At 44.1% G+C, this 20,705-nt stretch overlaps 1 protein-coding gene across 2 annotated transcripts in view; it reads left to right on the top strand.

Annotated features, from left to right (window-relative positions):
* Positions 1 to 20,705, top strand: part of coro1ca (coronin 1Ca) — a 63,191-nt gene that overhangs the window by 23,847 nt on the left and 18,639 nt on the right. For both annotated transcript variants that reach the window (XM_090190811.1, XM_021621682.3), the window contains one exon: positions 9,403 to 9,602. In XM_090190811.1, the coding sequence (XP_090046937.1) occupies positions 9,403 to 9,602 (200 nt within the window). The remainder of the gene's footprint in view (positions 1 to 9,402; positions 9,603 to 20,705) is intronic.

The raw sequence follows: 20,705 nt of genomic DNA, 5'->3' as shown, positions 1-20,705 counted from the left end.
AGCCTTAGCTTCTCAAATGACTGACTCGCCTGGTTCACTAACTACTTCTCAGACCGAGTTGAGTGTGTCAAATCGGAGGGCCTGTTCTCCGGACCCCTAGCGGTCTTTATGGGGGTGCCACAGGGCTCAACTCTCGGGCAGACTCTTCTCTGTGTATATATCCAATGTCGCTCTTGCTGCTGGTGATTCTCTGATCCACCTCTACGCAGACAACACCGTTCTGTATACATCTGGCCCTTTTCACTGTGCTAACAAACCTCCCAATGAGCTTCAATGCCATACAACTCCTTCCGTGGCCTCCAACTGTTTTTAAATTGTGTAACTGCCGGACCCCAGTAAGAGTAGCTGCTGGGATCCATAATAAATACAAAAAGGGGCATGTTTTCATGAGCTTGGGTCCCAAGAAAGCACTTTCTTATTTGGGTCTCAGGCTGTAAAAGTTTATGAACCCCTGGTCTAAATAATCCATATGTTCTTCTGAAATATGAACACAGAAATAATGGACATTTTTAACTTTAATTATGGTTGTATTTGACACAATTACAATCATGGTCTTGAATCGGTCTCACTTTAGGTGGTCTTGAACACAACACTGAAACGATCTACACTCATCTGTCCAGCCATGGAATTTAAACTTGATCTCAATTGTAAAAAGCATGTGGACATTATCTTCAACATTTGCAATATTGAAATTCGATCTCCATAGTGTCAGGATTCGGGACGAGACAGACGGCCAGCTTTTCTCAGTCAGTTGAAATCATGGATTGTCATCATTTTTATGGATACACACACACAAAGAAATATCAATAGAAAATGTGAAACTAAATACAGCTAGTATGCAGTCTTTTCAACTTCAGTCTGAAGTGATTGAGTTAGCTGTGTAGTTGGCTAGTTAGCAAGGTGGGAAGAGCCTCAATAGCAGATTGATCGCAAGTCGCTTGCCAAACAATTCTGAAAGTACATGCAATTTCCACGTGTTCCACTGCAAATTGTCATCTCGCAAGTAAGCTCCCACAATTTTGGCCCTGTCTGTCTGTGTGGTGCACGTGTTGGTCTATCACTCTGTGTCTAGCCAGTTGATGTGATAAGTCTTGTGGGTTGAGAGATTTGCTACCCAAAACTTTCTCAATTAAATGTTAACTGCAAAGTAGGCATACTGGGTGGAAATATATCAAAAAAATGTTGTAGCTCGTGATGTTTACATTTTTTTAATAAGTAGCTCTCATTCTTTGCCATAGCAACCTGCATTGTTCTAGAACTGTCAACCAGTGCTTGGGTAGTGGTTTTGCTTTACATTGCAGTCAATACGAATAGAACTAAGGACCAGCAAGTGCTTAACATTGCGTATTATTGCTTAAGTAGAGGATAGGAAAGTCAGGCTACAGTGCGCCGCCATGCAAGACTCTCTGACCGAGCTCTGTTACAGAACTCCCTCACCAACCGACCCCAGCTATCACTGTTGTATACCAAAGTTGTCAAAACCCACCTGTCTTCCAGTCAACTTTTTCATATTCATTGCCTTTGAATCATACAGTGTTTCGTATGTGGGTTTTCTATGCACTCGCTGAACATTTAAAAACATTTTAAAGTTGTATGGACCAGATTCAGCAAGCAGAACTGCATGATCTTCTTACACTTGCCAGAGTATCCTAATTTGGCTTAGCCTAACATCTTTTCTGTTCTCAGAAGTTCTCACAGAGCTTTGCTTCTTGATTGGCAGCTAAAGACTGGCTTAGTTCTGAACACTGCATGGCCCCTCTCTGACGCTGTAATGCTTACAAATTCTAAAGTCACATTTAGCACACAATATGAGCCATTTTTCACACCACTAATCTCTTCATATTAGTCATTGTAGTGCTACGGTACAGTGACTGCTACACTATGTCACACTACTGTACTGCCAGTCCTGCTCTGTCCTCCGAGCAGTAGCCTGATATCGCCCCTTCAATGTTTATTTTCTTGTATGTGTGGGGACTTTTTGGATAATGGCATGTTCCCTCTTATTGTTTATAGAAATGTGATATCTGTGTGTGATTCATGGCATGAAATTGGGCATTCCACTCTACTGGTTCAATTGATCTGTGAGCAGCTTGTCTTCAAATACTGCTCATGGACATGAGGCCTAATTAACTGTGCTGTGGTCATGACAAACACCTCTCATAAATGCTTGACGTTTTTAAACATTCCGTGGCTGGTATTTTACTCATGTTGCTAAGCAGCATCTGTGTTTGTAAACATGGCCTGGAGATCTTACTGCGATCCAGTCTCAACCAAGTCTCAACTTCAGGCATGGCTGACTCATGGATTAGGCTACAGCAGACCACTGGTGCATTTGGCAACAGAGCTTTTCCACCATCTCTCTGTCCAGCTGTCTGTCAGATGTCCCAGCCTCACCTAACTCGCAGCATATTTGCCAGGATCTGCAGCCGTGACCCTGCGTTGACCTCTGATGCAGGGCCGTAGCACGTAGCAGGATGTCCCAACATGCATTGCTCCCCGCCAGGGATGGAGAATGCTCATTATGCATTCTGGTCAGGCAGACCGGTGTGGTGACCAAACTGAAGCAGCAGGATATTTGTCTGACTCGAAGGGAACCCCAGGGTCTAATGGGTGGGACAGCCATACAGGCAGGGACTGTGATGAGCAGGCCAGGCCAAGCCATGAGTGTCTGGCTGGGGCTGCTCTGCTGGCAAAGGTCCTGTCACTACAGGAACAAACGGCTCATTATCCATGCATAGTTTCATTCTACTCCACCATCTGTGTATGATGTGTAGTAGACCTGGGAAGTTTTCTGTTTGCAGCAGATGGATCACTCGGACAGAGGGGAACCCTGTTGACCTTGTTATTTATTAAACCGTACGTCAACCGAAATGGAACAGGTATCACATGTACCCCCCCTCAGCATCTATGCACTAATGAGACTGATTGGCTTTCTGTGATAATTAGCCATGGTCCTGCACACACTCAGGGGACCAATCAGGCTCCACTGTTCTGACTGAGATAGGACCCTGGTGAGTTCTGCTGTTCACAATAGACCACAAGTCAATGATTGCCTCCCCCATTCTGTAGAGTTGGCTCCCTCCAGACAAGAGACCATATGGTGCCATCAGACACCCAGTAGGGAGAGACTGGCTTTAATTGAACATTTGGAGTGGTCCTCAATTAGCTTGTCATCCACTTGAGGACTGTCTGATAGCCAGTGTCTAAATACACACACATACACCAGTTCCTTCCCATTTAACATGGGCACCACAACTTTATTCCTGACGTAAGCTGTTTTATGCATCTTTGCACCATAGAGAACTAAACTGTCTGGCATTTCTACATGTCTTCCAGTATCATGCCTTTTTAAGATAGTCTTATAACTGGAGTTGGCATGTGTTCTCTGTGTTGGATCACAAGCTCTCAGTATGGAATATGCAGGTTCAGGCAGCTTGATGGAAACTCGTACAGGTTATAGTAATGTTCTGTACTGGGCGGCTCTAAAGCCAGCTGTTTCCACTCTGTTCCCTCAGCCTTGGCATAATGAGGACATACAAGACTGGGGTCACATTTAGCCCTTTTCACACAGCTGAGGTGAAACGAGCAGTAGGCCTACTGTGCTAGTACGGTTTAGGTCGGCATGATGGTGCGAAACACTGCTCACTGTGCCCCTAAAGCTGATTGGCATTAGCCAACCTTCAGACCACACAAACCGATCTAGACCAAGAGGGCTCAAACTGCACAGGCTGACATGCCAAAACATCAAATGATTAAGGACATTTATTTATTTATTTATTTTATTTTTTTGAATTTTTACCCCTTTTTCTCCCCAATTTCGTAGTATCCAATTGTGTAGTAGCTACTATCTTGTCTCATCGCTACAACTCCCGTACGGGCTCGGGAGAGACGAAGGTTGAAAGTCATGCGTCCTCCGATACACAACCAACCAAGCCGCTGCTTCTTTAACACAGCGCACATCCAACCCGGAAGCCAGCCGCACCAATGCGCCGGAGGAAACACTGTGCACCTGGCCACCTTGGCTAGCGTACACTGCGCCCATCTTATCGCATGTATGTCTTCGCTCAGTCTCTCAGAACACATTTTCTAATAGGGGTTAGTTTTCTGTTAACCCACTGTTCCATAGTAGGGTGGCCTTGGCTGAGCCTGAAGCATGACAACAGAGGTAATGAAGAGGTCAACAGGAGAAGGTGTCTGTTTGGGTTGGTTTGGACCCGGTGGACAAGGCATGTGGCCTCCCAGAGGAAATGGTGGTTGATTTTTAAGTGACTACAGAGCTGTCTGCCATTAAAGAGAAGCACTGTGGTAGATCCCCAGTGGGAGGGTGGGCAGACTGGGTCTTGGGGGCTTTCATTTCCTAAAACAAAGTCATCCTTGTTGAGTATTTTTGACGAAACGGCCCTCACACTGAGGAAGAACAATTTCCTGTTTTCTTCTGTTTGTGTTGGTTTGAGAAACAAGCCGATTGGAGTATGAAGATCATAGGTTAGAAGGTGAGTCAGCATCAAATTGTATTTGTCACATACACGTGTTTAGCAGATGGTATTGCGGGTGTAGCGAAATGCTTGTGTTTCTAGCTCCAACAGTGTGGATAATTCCCCTTGTTAACATCGATGTAACAAATAAGGACAAATGCATAGCAGAACGATTCATTGACTGTATAGCCTACCCATTTAACTTTTACTGCCAAGGTCCTTCCCTCCTTAAGCTCCAGCATGGGGGGATACATGGGCTGTGTGCCCGACTGCCTGTAGCATGGTGAGGAGGGTGGTGAAGGGAGGATCTGAGCTTGTATTCCACAAGGGTTAACAGTGGAAGTAGTGTTGCATATTATCTGCCTGTGCCATACCCCTCCACAGGAAGGACTTCCTGCCTGACTGACACCAAAGATGATCTACTATATTGACAAGATAAGAGTGACTGCTCTAACAATGGAAATGCATGTCCTCAATGAATGCGAGAACATGCGTATCTGCCCTCAAGCCAATGAGAGGGCAGATATGCATGTAAACAGGTACACCTAAATAGTTTTTTTTTAAAGTGTCCAGAAAGCCACATGCATCAACTTGTATCAGTAAGTTGATCAACTAAGCCTCATGTAATGCAACACACTCCTAGAACTCCATACAAAAATGGGAGAATCTCACATGGGCAGATTTTGGCCTGAGTAAATCCTCTCGCTTTGCCTCTGACACACCGGCAACACCACATGCCCTGCTTTGTCAGTGATTTAGGATGTGAATAGTAGATAGCCTTGTTCTGCTCGGTGGTCGTGGATCATGGCTAGACTACACAGATCTGAAGGTCAGATCAAATCAAAGTTTATTTGTCACATGCGCCGAATACAACAGGTATTCATATAGTGAAATGCTTACTTACAGGCTCCAACCAATAGTGCAAAAAAGGTATTAGGTGAACAATGGGTAAGTAAAGAAATAAAATAACAGTAAAAAGACAGGCTATATATAGTAGCGAGGCTATATATAGTAGCGAGGCTACATACAGACACCGGTTAGTCAGGCTGCTTGAGGTAGTACTGTATGTACATGTAGATATGGTTAAAGTTACTATGCATATTTGAACAGAGAGTAGCAGTAGCGTAAAAGAGGGTTTGGCGGGTGGTGGGTGGGACACAATGCAGTTAGCCAATGTGCGGGAGCACTGGTTGGGTCGGCCCAATTGAGGTAGTATGTACATGAATGTAAAGTGACTTTGCATATCTGATAAACAAGAGTAGCAGCAGCAGCGTAAAAGAGAAGGGTTGGGGGGGGCACACAGTGCAAATAGTCCGGGTAACCATTTGATTACCTGTTCAGGAGTCTTATGGCTTGGGGGTAAAAGCTGTTGAGAAGCCTTTTTGTCCTAGACTTGGCACTCCGGTACCGCTTGCCATGCGGTAGTAGAGAGAACAGTCTGTGACTGGGGTGGCTGGAGTCTTTGACAATTTTTAGGGCCTTCCTCTGACACGCCTGGTGCAGAGGTCCTGGATGGCAGGCAGCTTAGCCCCAGTGATGTACTGGGCCGTACGCACTACCCTCTGTAGTGCCTTGCGGTCAGAGGCCGAGCAATTGCTGTACCAGGCAGTGATGCAACCAGTGCTCACGATGTTGCAGCTGTAGAACCTTTTTGAGGATCTCAGGAGAGAGACTAAGTGAGAGACTTCTTTCTCAGGCTAAACTAAACAGTTGTAGGCTAGATGCCATACTATGTCCCAGAGAAGGGATGTGGCTATATGATGTAGGACCTAGTTTCTTCTCCCTTACCTGGTTGCCTCAACAACACTGTATTTCATCTGAAGTTAAACAGACTATTTGCCAAATCAGATGTAAAAGGAGAGGTGATTTGAGTTGTTGAATAACAATGTATTAATCTAGTCAACCGAGAGTTAGGGCTGGGTGATAAGGCGTAAAACTCATATCTCTATGTTTTTCAGACTTATGGGTGATTCACAAATATATCTAGATAAATGTTTTCTCTAAGCTTTGTTGTACAATTTTAAAGGTCAAATACACAGCCTTTAAAATGGTCAGCAATAAACGAATGAATTCAGAGCTTGTGTAATTATACCTTGGTGGAATTATATGCCTTCCACAACCGTAAGACCCACTACTAATTTAATATTTTATCAAAATAGTTTTACCTGCTTTTTTTTGTGATCACTTGCATTCAGATCCGTCTATAAAAATGCAATTTTTCTAACAAATGTAACCAGAACCATGAATAATGCACATTCACGAATAATGTAGCAGGCATTAGTACCGGTCTTATAAACGATCTCTCCAGCACAAGCTAGTGAGTAGCCAGCTAATATTACATATTTAGCCAACTTAAATCTAGGTATAATTTCACAAGCTCTGAATTCAGCTAACAAGGAAAAACAGTTGAATTGATATGAACACAACCTTGTCTGTCTCCAACTGTTTGAACAGCATGCTAGCCTTTCCACTTTGTTCAGATGTTGAAATCAAGTGGCCTACCTTCTCAGAATGATAACGATTTGCCAATCCATTTATATAATTGGTTTATTCTTATTGCACATTTTATTAAAGACTAAACCGCTTGTAAAACCATCTTTATTTTACTAAAATGCTGCTAGTGATATGTGGTACCGTAATGCGCACGTGACATTGAGCATTTCATTTTCCAGAATGAATGTTCATTGGTACATCTGTTTTAGTCTGCTCAAATTTTGAGTTTAAATATAAACAGGATATGGTTCTAAATGTTAACTTCTCTATTACAGTAAAATAATATCTCCATGTGTTTGTGTCCATATGACAGATTTCTGTTTAACCAAACCTCAAATGCAAAGAGCGTGTTGAAACCGTTTGTCAGAGCGGAACACGTTGATCCCTCATCTTTGTTGTTTTGAGGGGGAGGGGCTTGGGAGACAGAGGCGAATGAGGGATCACGTGTGAAGCTTAATGCATTTCTATGCGCTTGTTGCTTATTTTGAACCTAAACTTGTCGCCTGCCTTCCCGCGTTTGGGACAACGACTCCCATTGTTTGGGCGGAGACATGAGCATCTCGTCGTATACAGATCTCTGGTGTGAATGGGAAGGTGCACAGACCTAAAAGACGTGAGAACAAGCGGCCATAAACACTCATAAAAACTAAAAATAACAATATCCTTGATTCTGCGATACAGGCATTTGGAAAATCGCGCAAAAACATTAATTCGAACCCACATGACAGTTTCACACCTGTCTGCACACAATGTGGTTGTTTTTGTCTTTGTATTCAATGACAATGATGGCAGCATTCACTTTTCTGTTGCAAGGGGTACTATAGGCTTAGTTAATAAACTAAGACCGTGGCCCAGTTTTGTGATTTGTTATGGACAATTCCATGGTAACGGAAATACACCTGAGACTCGGATTGTTCACTTTAAAATGTATACCAAACAAAAACGATTGAAAAACCAAAGTTTAACCAACCATACAACTCTATGCAGAAGGATTACTTTTCATTTCCACCACATTTGACAAACTCATTTACAGGAGTTGTATGGTTTTAACTTTGAAATTATTGTTTGGCATCTATTTTAAAGAGATGAGACTGCGTAATTCTGTTAGCAAGGAATTGCCTTTAGCAGGAGGATATCTTTGAAAACTAGGTTACTGCTTATTGTCCTCTCAGATGTGACTTCACTTGTAGCTGTTAAAAATACATGTTGTCCAAAGTGCCCTCATCTGTTAACAGATTTTATTCCTGGGTGTGAATTTCAGCTGAACCAAGTCCCTGACTGTTTTATATTTGAATTGGACATGTATTATTTTCGTTGGGAAATGGGACTTAAGTAGGTGACCTATTCAATGGATGAAAGATGGTTCTTGTATTTCTAAGTTGTTTGATAGTTGGCATAATGGAAGATGAAAGAAAAACAAATGAAATGTGATGAGGTGTGAGCCTTGTGTGACGTGTTATGTCAAACATGTTCATGTGCTACGGTGGGGCTTAAATAAATATCCATGTTTATGTCTAGATATCTGAGGTTATTTGAGGATTACCATTTCTCCCTGCCAAGCATTTTATCTCTTGGTTTTAATAGACTGTGATTACACTTTAACCTTCATGGCAAAGCCTATGCTAACATTATTTTCCAATCCAGGAATTCACTCAGGGAGGCTTTGGTTGCCCTGCTTTGCTATCATCTCTTTTTGTCTTGCTCTCTCGGCTTAATTTCTGTCTACTCTGTTATTATTTAGTTCCTCATTGCCTGTGTATGAGGAAGTACACAATAGCAAGTGTAGGCCTAATTCTGGTGGTGGAACAAAGGAATGATACAGCTGAGCTATGCTCATTGCTCAACTCTAGATAATTGGCGCCCATGCTGGCACATGTCTGCTGAATGTCAGCCTGGTTGTGTGTCAGAGGGATGGGGAAGGAGGGTTAGTCTGATCTGTCATATGGCTCCTCTCTCTGGCTGTACTATGCTGCTGTAGAACCTTACCGTAGTGATGTCCCAAATGGCGCCCTATTCCCTATATAGTGCACTACTTCTGACCAGGACCCATAGGGAATAGGGTGCCATTTGGGATGCATGCTTAGTCTGACTGAGGCTGAGCCTCACATCTGGGAGGGGAATGTGTAAAGGGCTCAGTCACACATGCAATCAATCTGTCTTGCAGAGTAGCAGCCACAGCTAGGGGACAGGACGTTCAAGGCACCCATGTCTCACAAGCAGTAAACACGTATACATGAGAGCTGCAGCCTTTCTACTTCTCAGCCATGTAGCACCTTGTGAAATGCTGTTTTTTTCTTTGTTTCTTTAAAGAATTGTCATTTGAGATGTTACAGGCCTAAAATCCCTGACTGCTTGGTTTTGTCTTTTCCCTTTGATTGTGAGTGACAGTTTCCAAACTTAAACCCCAACTTTTCTCCCCTCGTCCACTATCCAGATATGTTCAGGCGAGTTGTGCGAGCGAGCAAATTCCGTCATGTCTTTGGCCAGGCGTTGAAGAATGACCAGTGTTACGATGACATCAGAGTGTCACGGGTCACATGGGACAGCTCGTTCTGCGCCGTCAACCCCAAGTTTGTCGCCATCATCATAGAGGCCAGCGGGGGCGGGGCCTTCCTGGTCCTCCCTCTTAACAAGGTGAGTCAGATTATTGACTATAACAACTGCATTGCATAGATCTGTCAGTGGGTTTCGCAAGGAAACTGTAATGTCAAGCAACAGAGGTTTATACATTCATATGTGCTATTGCTGCCTGAGCAGATTTGGGCTTTGGCCTAGTTTGACCTGTCCTTCTGTGGCTTTGACACACACTTCCCACACACACACCTCCCCCTGGGGACATGACGGAGTGTGTGTGTGTCTGCGTGGCTTTGGCCTGGGCCAGCCCCCCTCCTTCCCAGAGTCAGTTTCAACACGCCCTGTTTGCAGGGAACAACCAGGCACGTCACACACAACGAAATTTACTGCTCAGACCCACACACATCCAGGGGAAATCACACATTGGCCACCTACAAATCCCAACCCTGCAGTTATATATTTTTGTGTGTGTGTTCGAGAGCCTACATACAGTGCCTTGCGAAAGTATTTGGCCCCCTTGAACTTTGCGACCTTTTGCCACATTTCAGGCTTCAAACATAAAGATATAAAACTGTATTTTTTTGTGAAGAATCAACAACAAGTGGGACACAATCATGAAGTGGAACGACATTTATTGGATATTTCAAACTTTTTTAACAAATCAAAAACTGAAAAATTGGGCGTGCAAAATTATTCAGCCCCCTTAAGTTAATACTTTGTAGCGCCACCTTTTGCTGCGATTACAGCTGTAAGTCGCTTGGGGTATGTCTCTATCAGTTTTGCACATCGAGAGACTGAAATTTTTTCCCATTCCTCCTTGCAAAACAGCTCGAGCTCAGTGAGGTTGGATGGAGAGCATTTGTGAACAGCAGTTTTCAGTTCTTTCCACAGATTCTCGATTGGATTCAGGTCTGGACTTTGACTTGGCCATTCTAACACCTGGATATGTTTATTTTTGAACCATTCCATTGTAGATTTTGCTTTATGTTTTGGATCATTGTCTTGTTGGAAGACATATCTCCATCCCTGTCTCAGGTCTTTTGCAGACTCCATCAGGTTTTCTTCCAGAATGGTCCTGTATTTGGCTCCATCCATCTTCCCATCAATTTGAACCATCTTTCCTGTCCCTGCTGAAGAAAAGCAGGCCCAAACCATGATGCTGCCACCACCATGTTTGACAGTGGGGATGGTGTGTTCAGCTGTGTTGCTTTTACGCCAAACATAACGTTTTGCATTGTTGCCAAAAAGTTCAATTTTGGTTTCATCTGACCAGAGCACCTTCTTCCACATGTTTGGTGTGTCTCCCAGGTGGCTTGTGGCAAACTTTAAACGACACTTTTTATGGATATCTTTAAGAAATGGCTTTCTTCTTGCCACTCTTCCATAAAGGCCAGATTTGTGCAATATACGACTGATTGTTGTCCTATGGACAGAGTCTCCCACCTCAGCTGTAGATCTCTGCAGTTCATCCAGAGTGATCATGGGCCTCTTGGCTGCATCTCTGATCAGTCTTCTCCTTGTATGAGCTGAAAGTTTAGAGAGACGGCCAGGTCTTGGTAGATTTGCAGTGGTCTGATACTCCTTCCATTTCAATATTATCGCTTGCACAGTGCTCCTTGGGATGTTTAAAGCTTGGGAAATCTTTTTGTATCCAAATCCGGCTTTAAACTTCTTCACAACAGTATCTCGGACCTGCCTGGTGTGTTCCTTGTTCTTCATGATGCTATCTGCGCTTTTAACGGACCGCTGAGACTATCACAGTGCAGGTGCATTTATACGGAAACTTGATTACACACAGGTGGATTGTATTTGTCAACATTGGATCATTCAGAGATATTCACTGAACTTCTGGATAGAGTTTGCTGCACTGAAAGTAAAGGGGCTGAATAATTTTGCACGCCCAATTTTTCAGTTTTTGATTTGTTAAAAAAGTTTGAAATATCCAATAAATGTTGTTCCACTTCATGATTGTGTCCCACTTGTTGTTGATTCTTCACAAAAAAATACAGTTTTATATCTTTATGTTTGAAGCCTGAAATGTGGCAAAAGGTCGCAAAGATCAAGGAGGTCGAATACTTTCGCAAGGCACTGTATTTCCCTTAGTCATTCATGAGGAGAAAGCAACAGCATTTTGTGTATCAGTAGCAGCATCACATAGACGTGTTTTCAGGTTGTGGACAGATGGTGATTTTTTGCTGTGTGAGATTGGATGGATTCTGGGTTGCTCAGCATTGCAGGCAGCAGTACATACTGGTGGTGGTCAATGGAGAGAGAGACTGCAGTCTGACTGGCCCAGATTCACTATTCTGAAGATCATAATAAGTGCCATCTTTGTATCAATTAAATGGTTTGTTAGTAACTCAAGTCTGTGTTCACCTCTCCTATATTTTGAACAGAAAGAAAGCAAAAGCCCGTCAGCTCAGCGGTAGTTGTTTTAATGACCTTAAATTAACCAGCTGTCAGATTTACAGTTCATTATTGTCATTTATCTTCTTTTAGTGAGGGACAACACAGTACCATAGAATGCTGTAGCAGCTACTATATCCTCAGTGGCCGGGTGATGGTGTACTCACCGTGGCGATGATGTAGGAGGATAATATTACTTGAAGGGATACTATGGGATTTTGCTAGGGAAGCCATTTGTCTACTTAGAGTCCGATGAACGTGTGGATACTATTTTTATGTATCTGAATTCAGTATGAAAGTTAGAGGTAGTTTCACGAGCCATCGCTAACTAGTGTTGGCGCATTGACTGGACATTTATGGTAATAGCTTTAGTTTCGCTAGTTAGCCACGGGGCTGGCGCTAGTTAGCCACTGGGTTGTGGACACCCCTTCAAATGAGTGGATTCGGCTATTTCAGCCACACCCGTTGCAGACGTGCATAAAGTTGAGCAGACACCCATGCAATCTCCATAGACAAACATTGGCACTAGAATGGCCTTACTTCTTCTGAAGATCTTAGTGACATGGCATCGTCATAGGATGCCACCTTTCCAAGAAGTCAGTTTGTCAAATTTCTGCCCAGATAGAGCTTCCCCGGTCAACTGTAAGTGCTGTTATTGTGAAGTGACAACATCTAGGAGCAACAAGTGGTAGGCAAGCTCACAGAATGGAACAGCTGAGTGCTGCAGCATGTATAAATTGTCTGTCCTCTGTTGCAACACTCACTACTGATTTCCAAACTGACTCTGGACGCAGCGTCGGCACAATAACTGTTTGTCGGGAGCTTCATGAAATGGGTTTCCATGTCCGAGGAGCCGCACACAAGCTTAAGCTCACCATGTGCAATGCTAAGTGACAACTGTAATTCTTGCCGTCGTTGGACTCTGGAGCAGTGGAAATGCCTTCTCTGGAGTGCTGACAGTCTGAAGGACGAATCTGGGTTTGGCAGATGCCAGGAGAACGCTACCTGCCCCAATGCATAGTGCCAACTGTAAAGTTTGGTAGAGGAGGAAAAAATGGTCTGGGGCTGTTATTCATGTTTCGTGCTAGGCCCCTTAGTTCCAGTGAAGGGACATCTTAGCGCTACAGCATACAATAACATTCTAGATGATTCTGTGCTTCCAGCTTTGTGGCAAAAGTTTGCGGAAGGCCCTTTCCTGTTTCATCATGACAATGCCCCCGTGCACAAAGTGAGGTCCATGCAGAAATGGTTTGTCGATCGGTGTGGAATAACTTGACTGGTCTGCACAGAGCCCTGACCTCAACTCCATCGAACTCCTTTGGGATGAATTGGAATGCCGACTGTGAGCCAGGCCTAATCCCCCAACATCAGTCTTTGACCTCTAATGCTCTGGTGGCTGCAGCAATATTCTAACTTCTAGTGGAAAGCCTTCCCAGAAGAGTGGAGGCTGTTATAGCAACAAACTGGAGACCAACTCCATATTAATGTCCATGATTTTGGAATGAGATGTTTGATGAGCAGGTGGCCACAAACTTTGGTGTGTAGTTTGCATGCAGTTTGAAGGAAGTTACTGAGACACACACACATGGTATCCACAAGTTCATCTGACTAGTGGGAAGTAGAAAAAGGGCTTCATTGCCAAAGTCCCAAAGTATCCCTTTTTGGGTATTAAATGTTATTTTTAGAGGAAAGCATCCAAACTGGCTTCCGATATTTGACACAAGCAGGACATGGAACCTAGGAGGATAGGGTGGGTAGTGTTACAATGCCTTTGGAAGCTAGGCTGTTCCTGATGATGGCAAAGGCCAGCCAGGCAAGCCTTTTTTTCTTCAGCTTTGTCCCTTTTAACAGCAAGGTTGTTTTCCAGTTAAAATGAGGACAAACACTGTTAGTGTCTGAGCAACTGGGATGATTGTGTCTGCTCTTCCTGAGTGAGGTTTCCCAACCCTCACTATAGGCTGGCAGGCTATCTCGGTTATTATAGCATTGTGTACAACACAAACTAAACCAAAGGCCTCTGGGGACAGGACCTCTCTGTGCTGCTCCGCTCCATATAAGGGCCTTAAAGCGCTCAGACCACTTTGCTCTACCCTCAGCTTGGAGATTAACAGCATTTGGACAGTGTTTGGTTGTAAACAGTTGACTGAACACCCACTCCTGGGGTCATGCAGGTTGGCATGCTTTCTCTCTATATATTCAGCTATTAATTGGCTACATTAGGTTATGATGTATGGAAAAAATGGTGTAACGTAATTAAATGCAAGTCATTAGCCTATTCTTGCATTGACTTAAAAAAAAAAAAATGTAAGTATGTAATTTAGATTTTTTTTTTTACATCAAAATACGACTGTCTTAAAGGGGAAAACGTTCCAAACGAGACATTGACTGGCTAGCCCCAATGCTAGGTTTCTTTTTGCTTTGGATGGCTCACGTGTGCAGTGTGAAGGCATCAACTCATGTAGGCTAGTTTTTGAAGTTATGACTTGCGGCAGCGTGAATGAAAGGCTGATCATAATGCTCATACAAATATCATGACTTTTCTGTCTTTAGTCTACAATGGTAGACTGACAGAGCAGGTAATTGTTGAACTGGAACGTTACAGCCAGTGACTAACGAGATCCACTGGCATGACATGTTTTTACTGGCCCTAGGACAGCGGAACATTAATGTCGGACCAAACCCCCCCTCATAATTAGTTGAATTAAAGTGTAGAAGGTCAGACACTCCTTGACGCCAACGGGGTCTCTGATCTGTGATGTCCCTCAGTAACAGCATTAGTTGTTATTAGTGTCATAAGTGGTCAGTAGTAGATGTCTGGCTGCAGCAGACGCGTGCATACACACAGCCTGGTGGTGTTCCTGTATGTCTGGTTCTGCGGGGCCCCAATGTCAGCCAGCCATGGCCTGATATACAGTAAGTTCTGCCTGTCTGGTTTTGACAGCTTGTAACCAGAGCAGGCCATTGGTGGACCGTGTCATTTAACTCCGCTATGATCTTGGGAAGCCGATCCTCTGGCCTGTCATCACACAGCCACAGCCATGCACCTTACTCAATACAGCCACCGCCTGCCTGGCCCGCTACCAGACCCTGGCTGTGTCTCAGGGATTTATTTAAAAAAACAATTATTTCATATTTTATTTAACCAGGTAGGCTAGTTGAGAACAAGTTCTCATTTGCATGACACAGTAGAGATGACACAGTAGAGATAAGAAAGTGTATATATACAGTGTGTGCAAAAGGCATGAGGAGGTAGGCAATAAATAGGCCATAGGAGTGAATAATTACAATTTAGCAGATTAACACTGGAGTGATAAATGAGCAGATGTGCAAGTAGAGATACTGGTGTGCAAAAGAGCAGAAAAGTAAATAAAATAAAACAGTATGGGGATGAGGTAGGTAGATTGGGTGGGCTATTTACAGATGGACTATGTACTGCTGCAGTGATCGGTTAGCTGCTCAGATAGTTGATGTTTAAAGTGATGAGGGAAATAATAGTCTCCAACTTCAGCGATTTTTGCAATTCGTTCCAGTTACTGGCAGCAGAGAACTGGAAGGAAAGGCGGCCAAATTAGGTGTTTGCTTTGGGGATGACCAGTGAGATATACCTGCTGGAACGTGTGCTACGGGTGGGTGTTGTTATCGTGACCAGTGAACTGAGATCAGGCGGAGCTTTACCTAGCATAGACTTATAGATGACCAGGAGCCAGTGGGTCTGGCGACGAATATGTAGCGAGGGCCAGCCGACTAGAGCATACAGGACGCAGTGGTGAGTGGTATAAGGGGCTTTGGTAACAAAACAGATGGCATTGTGATAGACTGCATCCAGTTTGAAAATACTTATGTCATGCAATAAAATGCAGATTAATTACTTAATCATACAATGTGATTTTCTAGATTTCTGTTTTAGATTCCATCTCTCACAGTTGAAGTGTACCTATGATAAACATTACAGACCTCTACATGCTTTGTAAGTAGGAACACTGCCGATTTTGCAGGTTATCAAATACTTCTCCCCACTGTAGGTCTGTAACAGTTTGGGTCTAGGGTGTCACCCCCTTTGAAGAGGGGGATGACCGCGGCAGTTTTCCAATCTTTATACCAATGATTTATATATACACTGACGGGGCGTGATTTTGAATCCACCGCGCCTCCATTTGGCACTCCCCCAAGCTATAGAATGTATTTAATGTCTACATTTTGTTTTTGCTTTCTATTAGACACATTAATGCATATGTTTAAATTATATTATGTTACGGGAGGAATCGACTGTACCTTCCTGCGCTAAACAGTTGTTAGCTCACGAACGTGAGGAGAGTTGTAGCTAGTACACCCGATCAGTTTATAGAATTTACTTAGTCTGCCTACTATGATCGAAATCAACACTGGTAGGCTGCAATTGTTTTCAAATATGTAGCCTATTTGACTGAAATACCTTCTTACATCCCAATACACATCTATCTCTATGGCAGCGTGGAGAATACTACTCCTCAAACAGGAATGTTACACTGCATTAATTAACATTGCAGTATCAGGGTTTCAGGGTTGTCTTCTGCAACTGCAGCCTTTTAAAATGACTTTGTGCCATAGATTTGGAGACTACTTCCTGATTTTACAGATGACCTTTCTGATTTTAATGAGGCTATGGAGCTCTAGGTATTCTGATCATGGCTTAGCTGAGTGTTTCTTCTGGTGGTCTATCCAAGATGCCGTAGCAGTCAGACATGTACACGGGACATGACGTCTTTTTTTCTTCGTGTATATATTTTTAACCTCAATTTCAACATACTCTCCTGCAACCTGCCTCACCCAATGTGGTATGGATCTGCTATTTTCTATACTTTACAACCGGAACCCCCAACAGAAGCTGGCCAGCTAACTATCTACTAGCTAGTAGTCAGCCACTGCTAGCGGTCATCAGCTAACCTCAGCCTGGTCAACTCCTGCCAGTCTGCACAGTGCGATTCAACCCAGAGCATATCGGACTGCTTTTTCTCTACCACATCTCATCTCCGGATTCCTACCGCAAGCTCTGAACCTTTACACCGGCTCATCGCAGCTAGCTAGCTGCTATCCGAGTGACTACTCCTGGCTAACGTCTCTGTCCCGACGCAAGCACCAGTTAGCCTCGAGCTAGACCTACCTCCCGGCTAGCTGAAGAGGTCCATCAGCCAATTTCTTGGGCTACAATACCTATTTTGCCAATTGGCCTGGACCTTTTTACTGCCTACACGGAGCCCTGCCGATCCATCATGACTGGTCTGCCGACGTAACTGTTCGAGGGGGCTTCAACAGACTCTTCCTTTGCGACGTCCCCCTAAAGCCCTTCTGCTAGCCCCGGTCTGCTAGCTGTCTGAATTGCCGTTTCTCCAGCTTGCCTAGCTACTCACTGGACCCTATGATCACTCGGCTACGCATGCCTCTCCCTAATGTCTATATGCCTTGTCCATTGCGGTTTTGGTTAGTGATTATCTTATTTCACTGTAGAGCCTCCAGCCCTGCTCAATATGCTAAGGCTAGCCCTTTTGTTCCCCCTCCCACACATGCGGTGACCTCACCTGGTTTAAATGGTGTCTCTCATATCAAGGCGGCAGGATAGCCTAGTGGTTAGAGAGTTGGACTAGTAACCGCAAGGTTGCAAGTTCAAACCCCCGAGCTGACAAGGCAGTTAACCCGACGTCATTGAAAATAAGAATTTGTTCTTAACTGACTTGCCTAGTTAAATAAAGGTAAAATAAACTCAATGCCTAGGTTTACCTCCACAATATTCACATACCCTTGTTTGTACATTTTGCCTTGAATCTATTCTTCCACGCCCAGTCCTACCCTCTAGTAAACTCTCCTTCCAGACTCACATTAAGCATCTCCAATCCAAAATTAAATCTAGAATCACAACCAAGCCTCCTTCGTAAAACTGACCATCCTTCCGATCCTTGACTTCGGCGATGTCATTTACAAAATAGCCTCCAACACGCTACTTAGACTTCATCCAGTTTGCTATCACAGTGCCATTTGTTTTGTCACCAAAGCCCCATATACTACCCACCACTGCGACCTTTATGGTCTCGTTGGCTGGCTCTCGCTTCATGTTCCTCGCCAAACCCACTGGCTCCAGGTCATCTATCTTTGCTAGGTAAAGCCCCGCCTTATCTCAGCTAACTGGTCACCATAGCAGCACCCACCTGCATCACGTGCTCCAGCAGGTATTTTTCACTGGTCACCCCCAAAGCCAATTCCTCATTTGGCCGCCTATCCTTCCAGTTCTCTGCTTCCAATGACTGGAACAAATTGCAAAAATCACTGAAGCTGGAGTCTTATATCTCCCTCACTAACTTTAAGCATCAGCTGTCAGAGCAGCTTACATATCATTGCACATAGCCCATCTGTAGATATCCCATTCCTACTACCTCATCCCCATATTGTTATTTATTTGTATCTGACTATCTGACTGAGCGGTGGTAGGCAGAAGCGGGCATGGGCGCGTTAACATTCATTCAAACAGCACTTTCGAGCGTTTTGCCAGCAGCTCTTTGTTGTGCCGCCAAGCATTGCGCTGTTTATGACTTCAAGCCTATCAACTCCCGAGATGAGGCTGGTGTAACCGAAGTGAAATGGCTGGCTAGGTAGCGCGTGTTAATAGTGTTTCAAACGTCACTCGCTCAGAGCCTTGGGGTGGTTGTTTCCCTTACTCTGCATGGGTAATGCTGCTTCGATGGTGGCTGTTGTCGTTGTGTTGCTGGTTCGAGCCCAGGGAGGAGCGAGGAGAGGGACGGAAGCTATACTGTTACACTGGCAATACAAAAGTGCCTGTAAGAACATCCAATAGTCAAAGGTTAATGAAATACAAATGGTATAGAGGGAAATAGTCCTATTAAAAACGACAACCTAAAACTTCTTACCTGGGAATATTGAAGACTCGTGTTAAAAGGAACCACCAGCTTTCATATGTTCTCATGTTCTGAGCAAGGAACTGAAACGTTAGCTTTCTTACATAGTGTAACAGTATAACTTTAGTCCGTCCGCTCGCCCCGACCCGGGCTCGAACCAGGGACCCTCTGCACACAACAGTCACCCATGAAACATCGTTACCCATCGCTCCACAAAAGATTGAGGCTAAATTGATTTTATTGATGTATTATATTAAGTTAAAATAATTTCATTCAGTATTGTTGTAATTGTCATTATTACAAATACTTAATTTTTTTTATATTTTAAATCTGCCGATTTAATCGGTATCGGCTTTTTTGGTCCTCCCAATAATCGGTATCAGTGTTGAAAAATCATAATCGGTCGACCTCTAGACTGTACGTTTGTTTATTGCATGTGTTTGTCACACTGCTTTGCTTTATCTTGGCCAGGTCACAGTTGTAAATGAGAACTTGTTCTCAACTGGCCTACCTGGTTAAATAAAGGTGAATTTTTTTTTTTCTTTCTTGATGACTCAACCCCCAATGTCAACGTAGCCTGTAGCCTCATAGCAGGGCACAGCGTTCAGATCAATGTGTCTTCGCATGTCTGTCTGACTCTCTCTGCCATGTCTTCTCTCTCACACACACACACACACACACACTATAGCCCATGTGAGGGTGGACAGGCCCATCTGCCCATGCTGTGCTGTTCACAGCCTGTTTGGGCAGCCAGCTGCTCAGAGCCTTTGTCTCTCGCTCACTCCCAGCCAGGCCCTTTGTCACAGCAGCATTCGGCCTGCTGAGGGGGGGCTGGATGTGGAACGAGGGTGCTGCTCCTTGAATCCAACCCCCAAAATATGTCCCGTACTGTGGCCCTCATTTTATCTTCATATGTTCTACCTCCCCTATCCACATCCAGCACTGTTGGTGTTAAGTCCGAGAACCACAGAAACCACAGAAACCCTCCATGTAAGTGTAGGTTTGAACTTTGACTGAAGGTGTCTTGAGATTTTGTCTTGATATTCACCCTTCATACTTTCCTTGCACTTGCCTATTATCCTGTGTGTGTGCTTGGACACGTTGGCCTATGCTTGAGCTTGTGGAGCGGTGTGTGTGTGTGTGTGTGTGGCCATAAGGTGCTTGTGGTATTGGTCAGTCAGTATCACAGAGATGAGCTGGGTGTGTCTCTGTGTAGGAGGTGGTTCCTGTGGCAGGCCAAGATGACTCAGCGCCTCGCCTCATTGTTGCTGCCTGCATGTTTGGCTGCGTCCTGTCAGGACCGAGAGGGATGTGTGGAGGTGTCAGGTGTCTGACTGAACGCATGTCGTCTTCAACCCTCATGCTTTCAATCTCCTTTCTCTCTGTGCGCCTGACGCAATGTAATATATTCCCTAATTTCCATATGAAGGAAGCAGTGGGAGACTGCATGCTGTAGCAACTGCACTGAGACATTCCTGCTTTGGCCTCTAAATCTGCCTGACCCAACTCTGTGGAGGGGTGGGGGGGGTCTCAATAAGGAAAAAATAAATAAACCACTCTTTATGATTTATATTCTCATGCCTTGAAAGCCCTCATTTGAGTCAGTCAAGCATGAAATTGTTGAATTCTTCATGATGACTGGCTGGCTCAGTAGCCTCTGTCTTTATTTCCCATATGTAGTCACCATGTGTTGATCAGTGTGTTACAATAACGTTATTCTGACGGAGGCAGTAGGTTTCTTCTGTCTGTTCTGGGACTCTTTTGGGATAAAAGTACAGCCAGGACACTGTGTGTACGAGGTCATGTTCTAAACCAGTGGTTCAAAAACTCTTTCCAGTAGAGGAAAATCAGATTTGGCCATGTTGTCTTTGGA

Source organism: Oncorhynchus mykiss, chromosome 11, assembly GCF_057628025.1.
Source record: "Oncorhynchus mykiss isolate SJ-2025 chromosome 11, ASM5762802v1, whole genome shotgun sequence".
Classification (NCBI taxonomy): Eukaryota; Metazoa; Chordata; class Actinopteri; order Salmoniformes; family Salmonidae; genus Oncorhynchus; species Oncorhynchus mykiss.
This window is presented reverse-complemented; position numbering and strand designations above follow the sequence as displayed.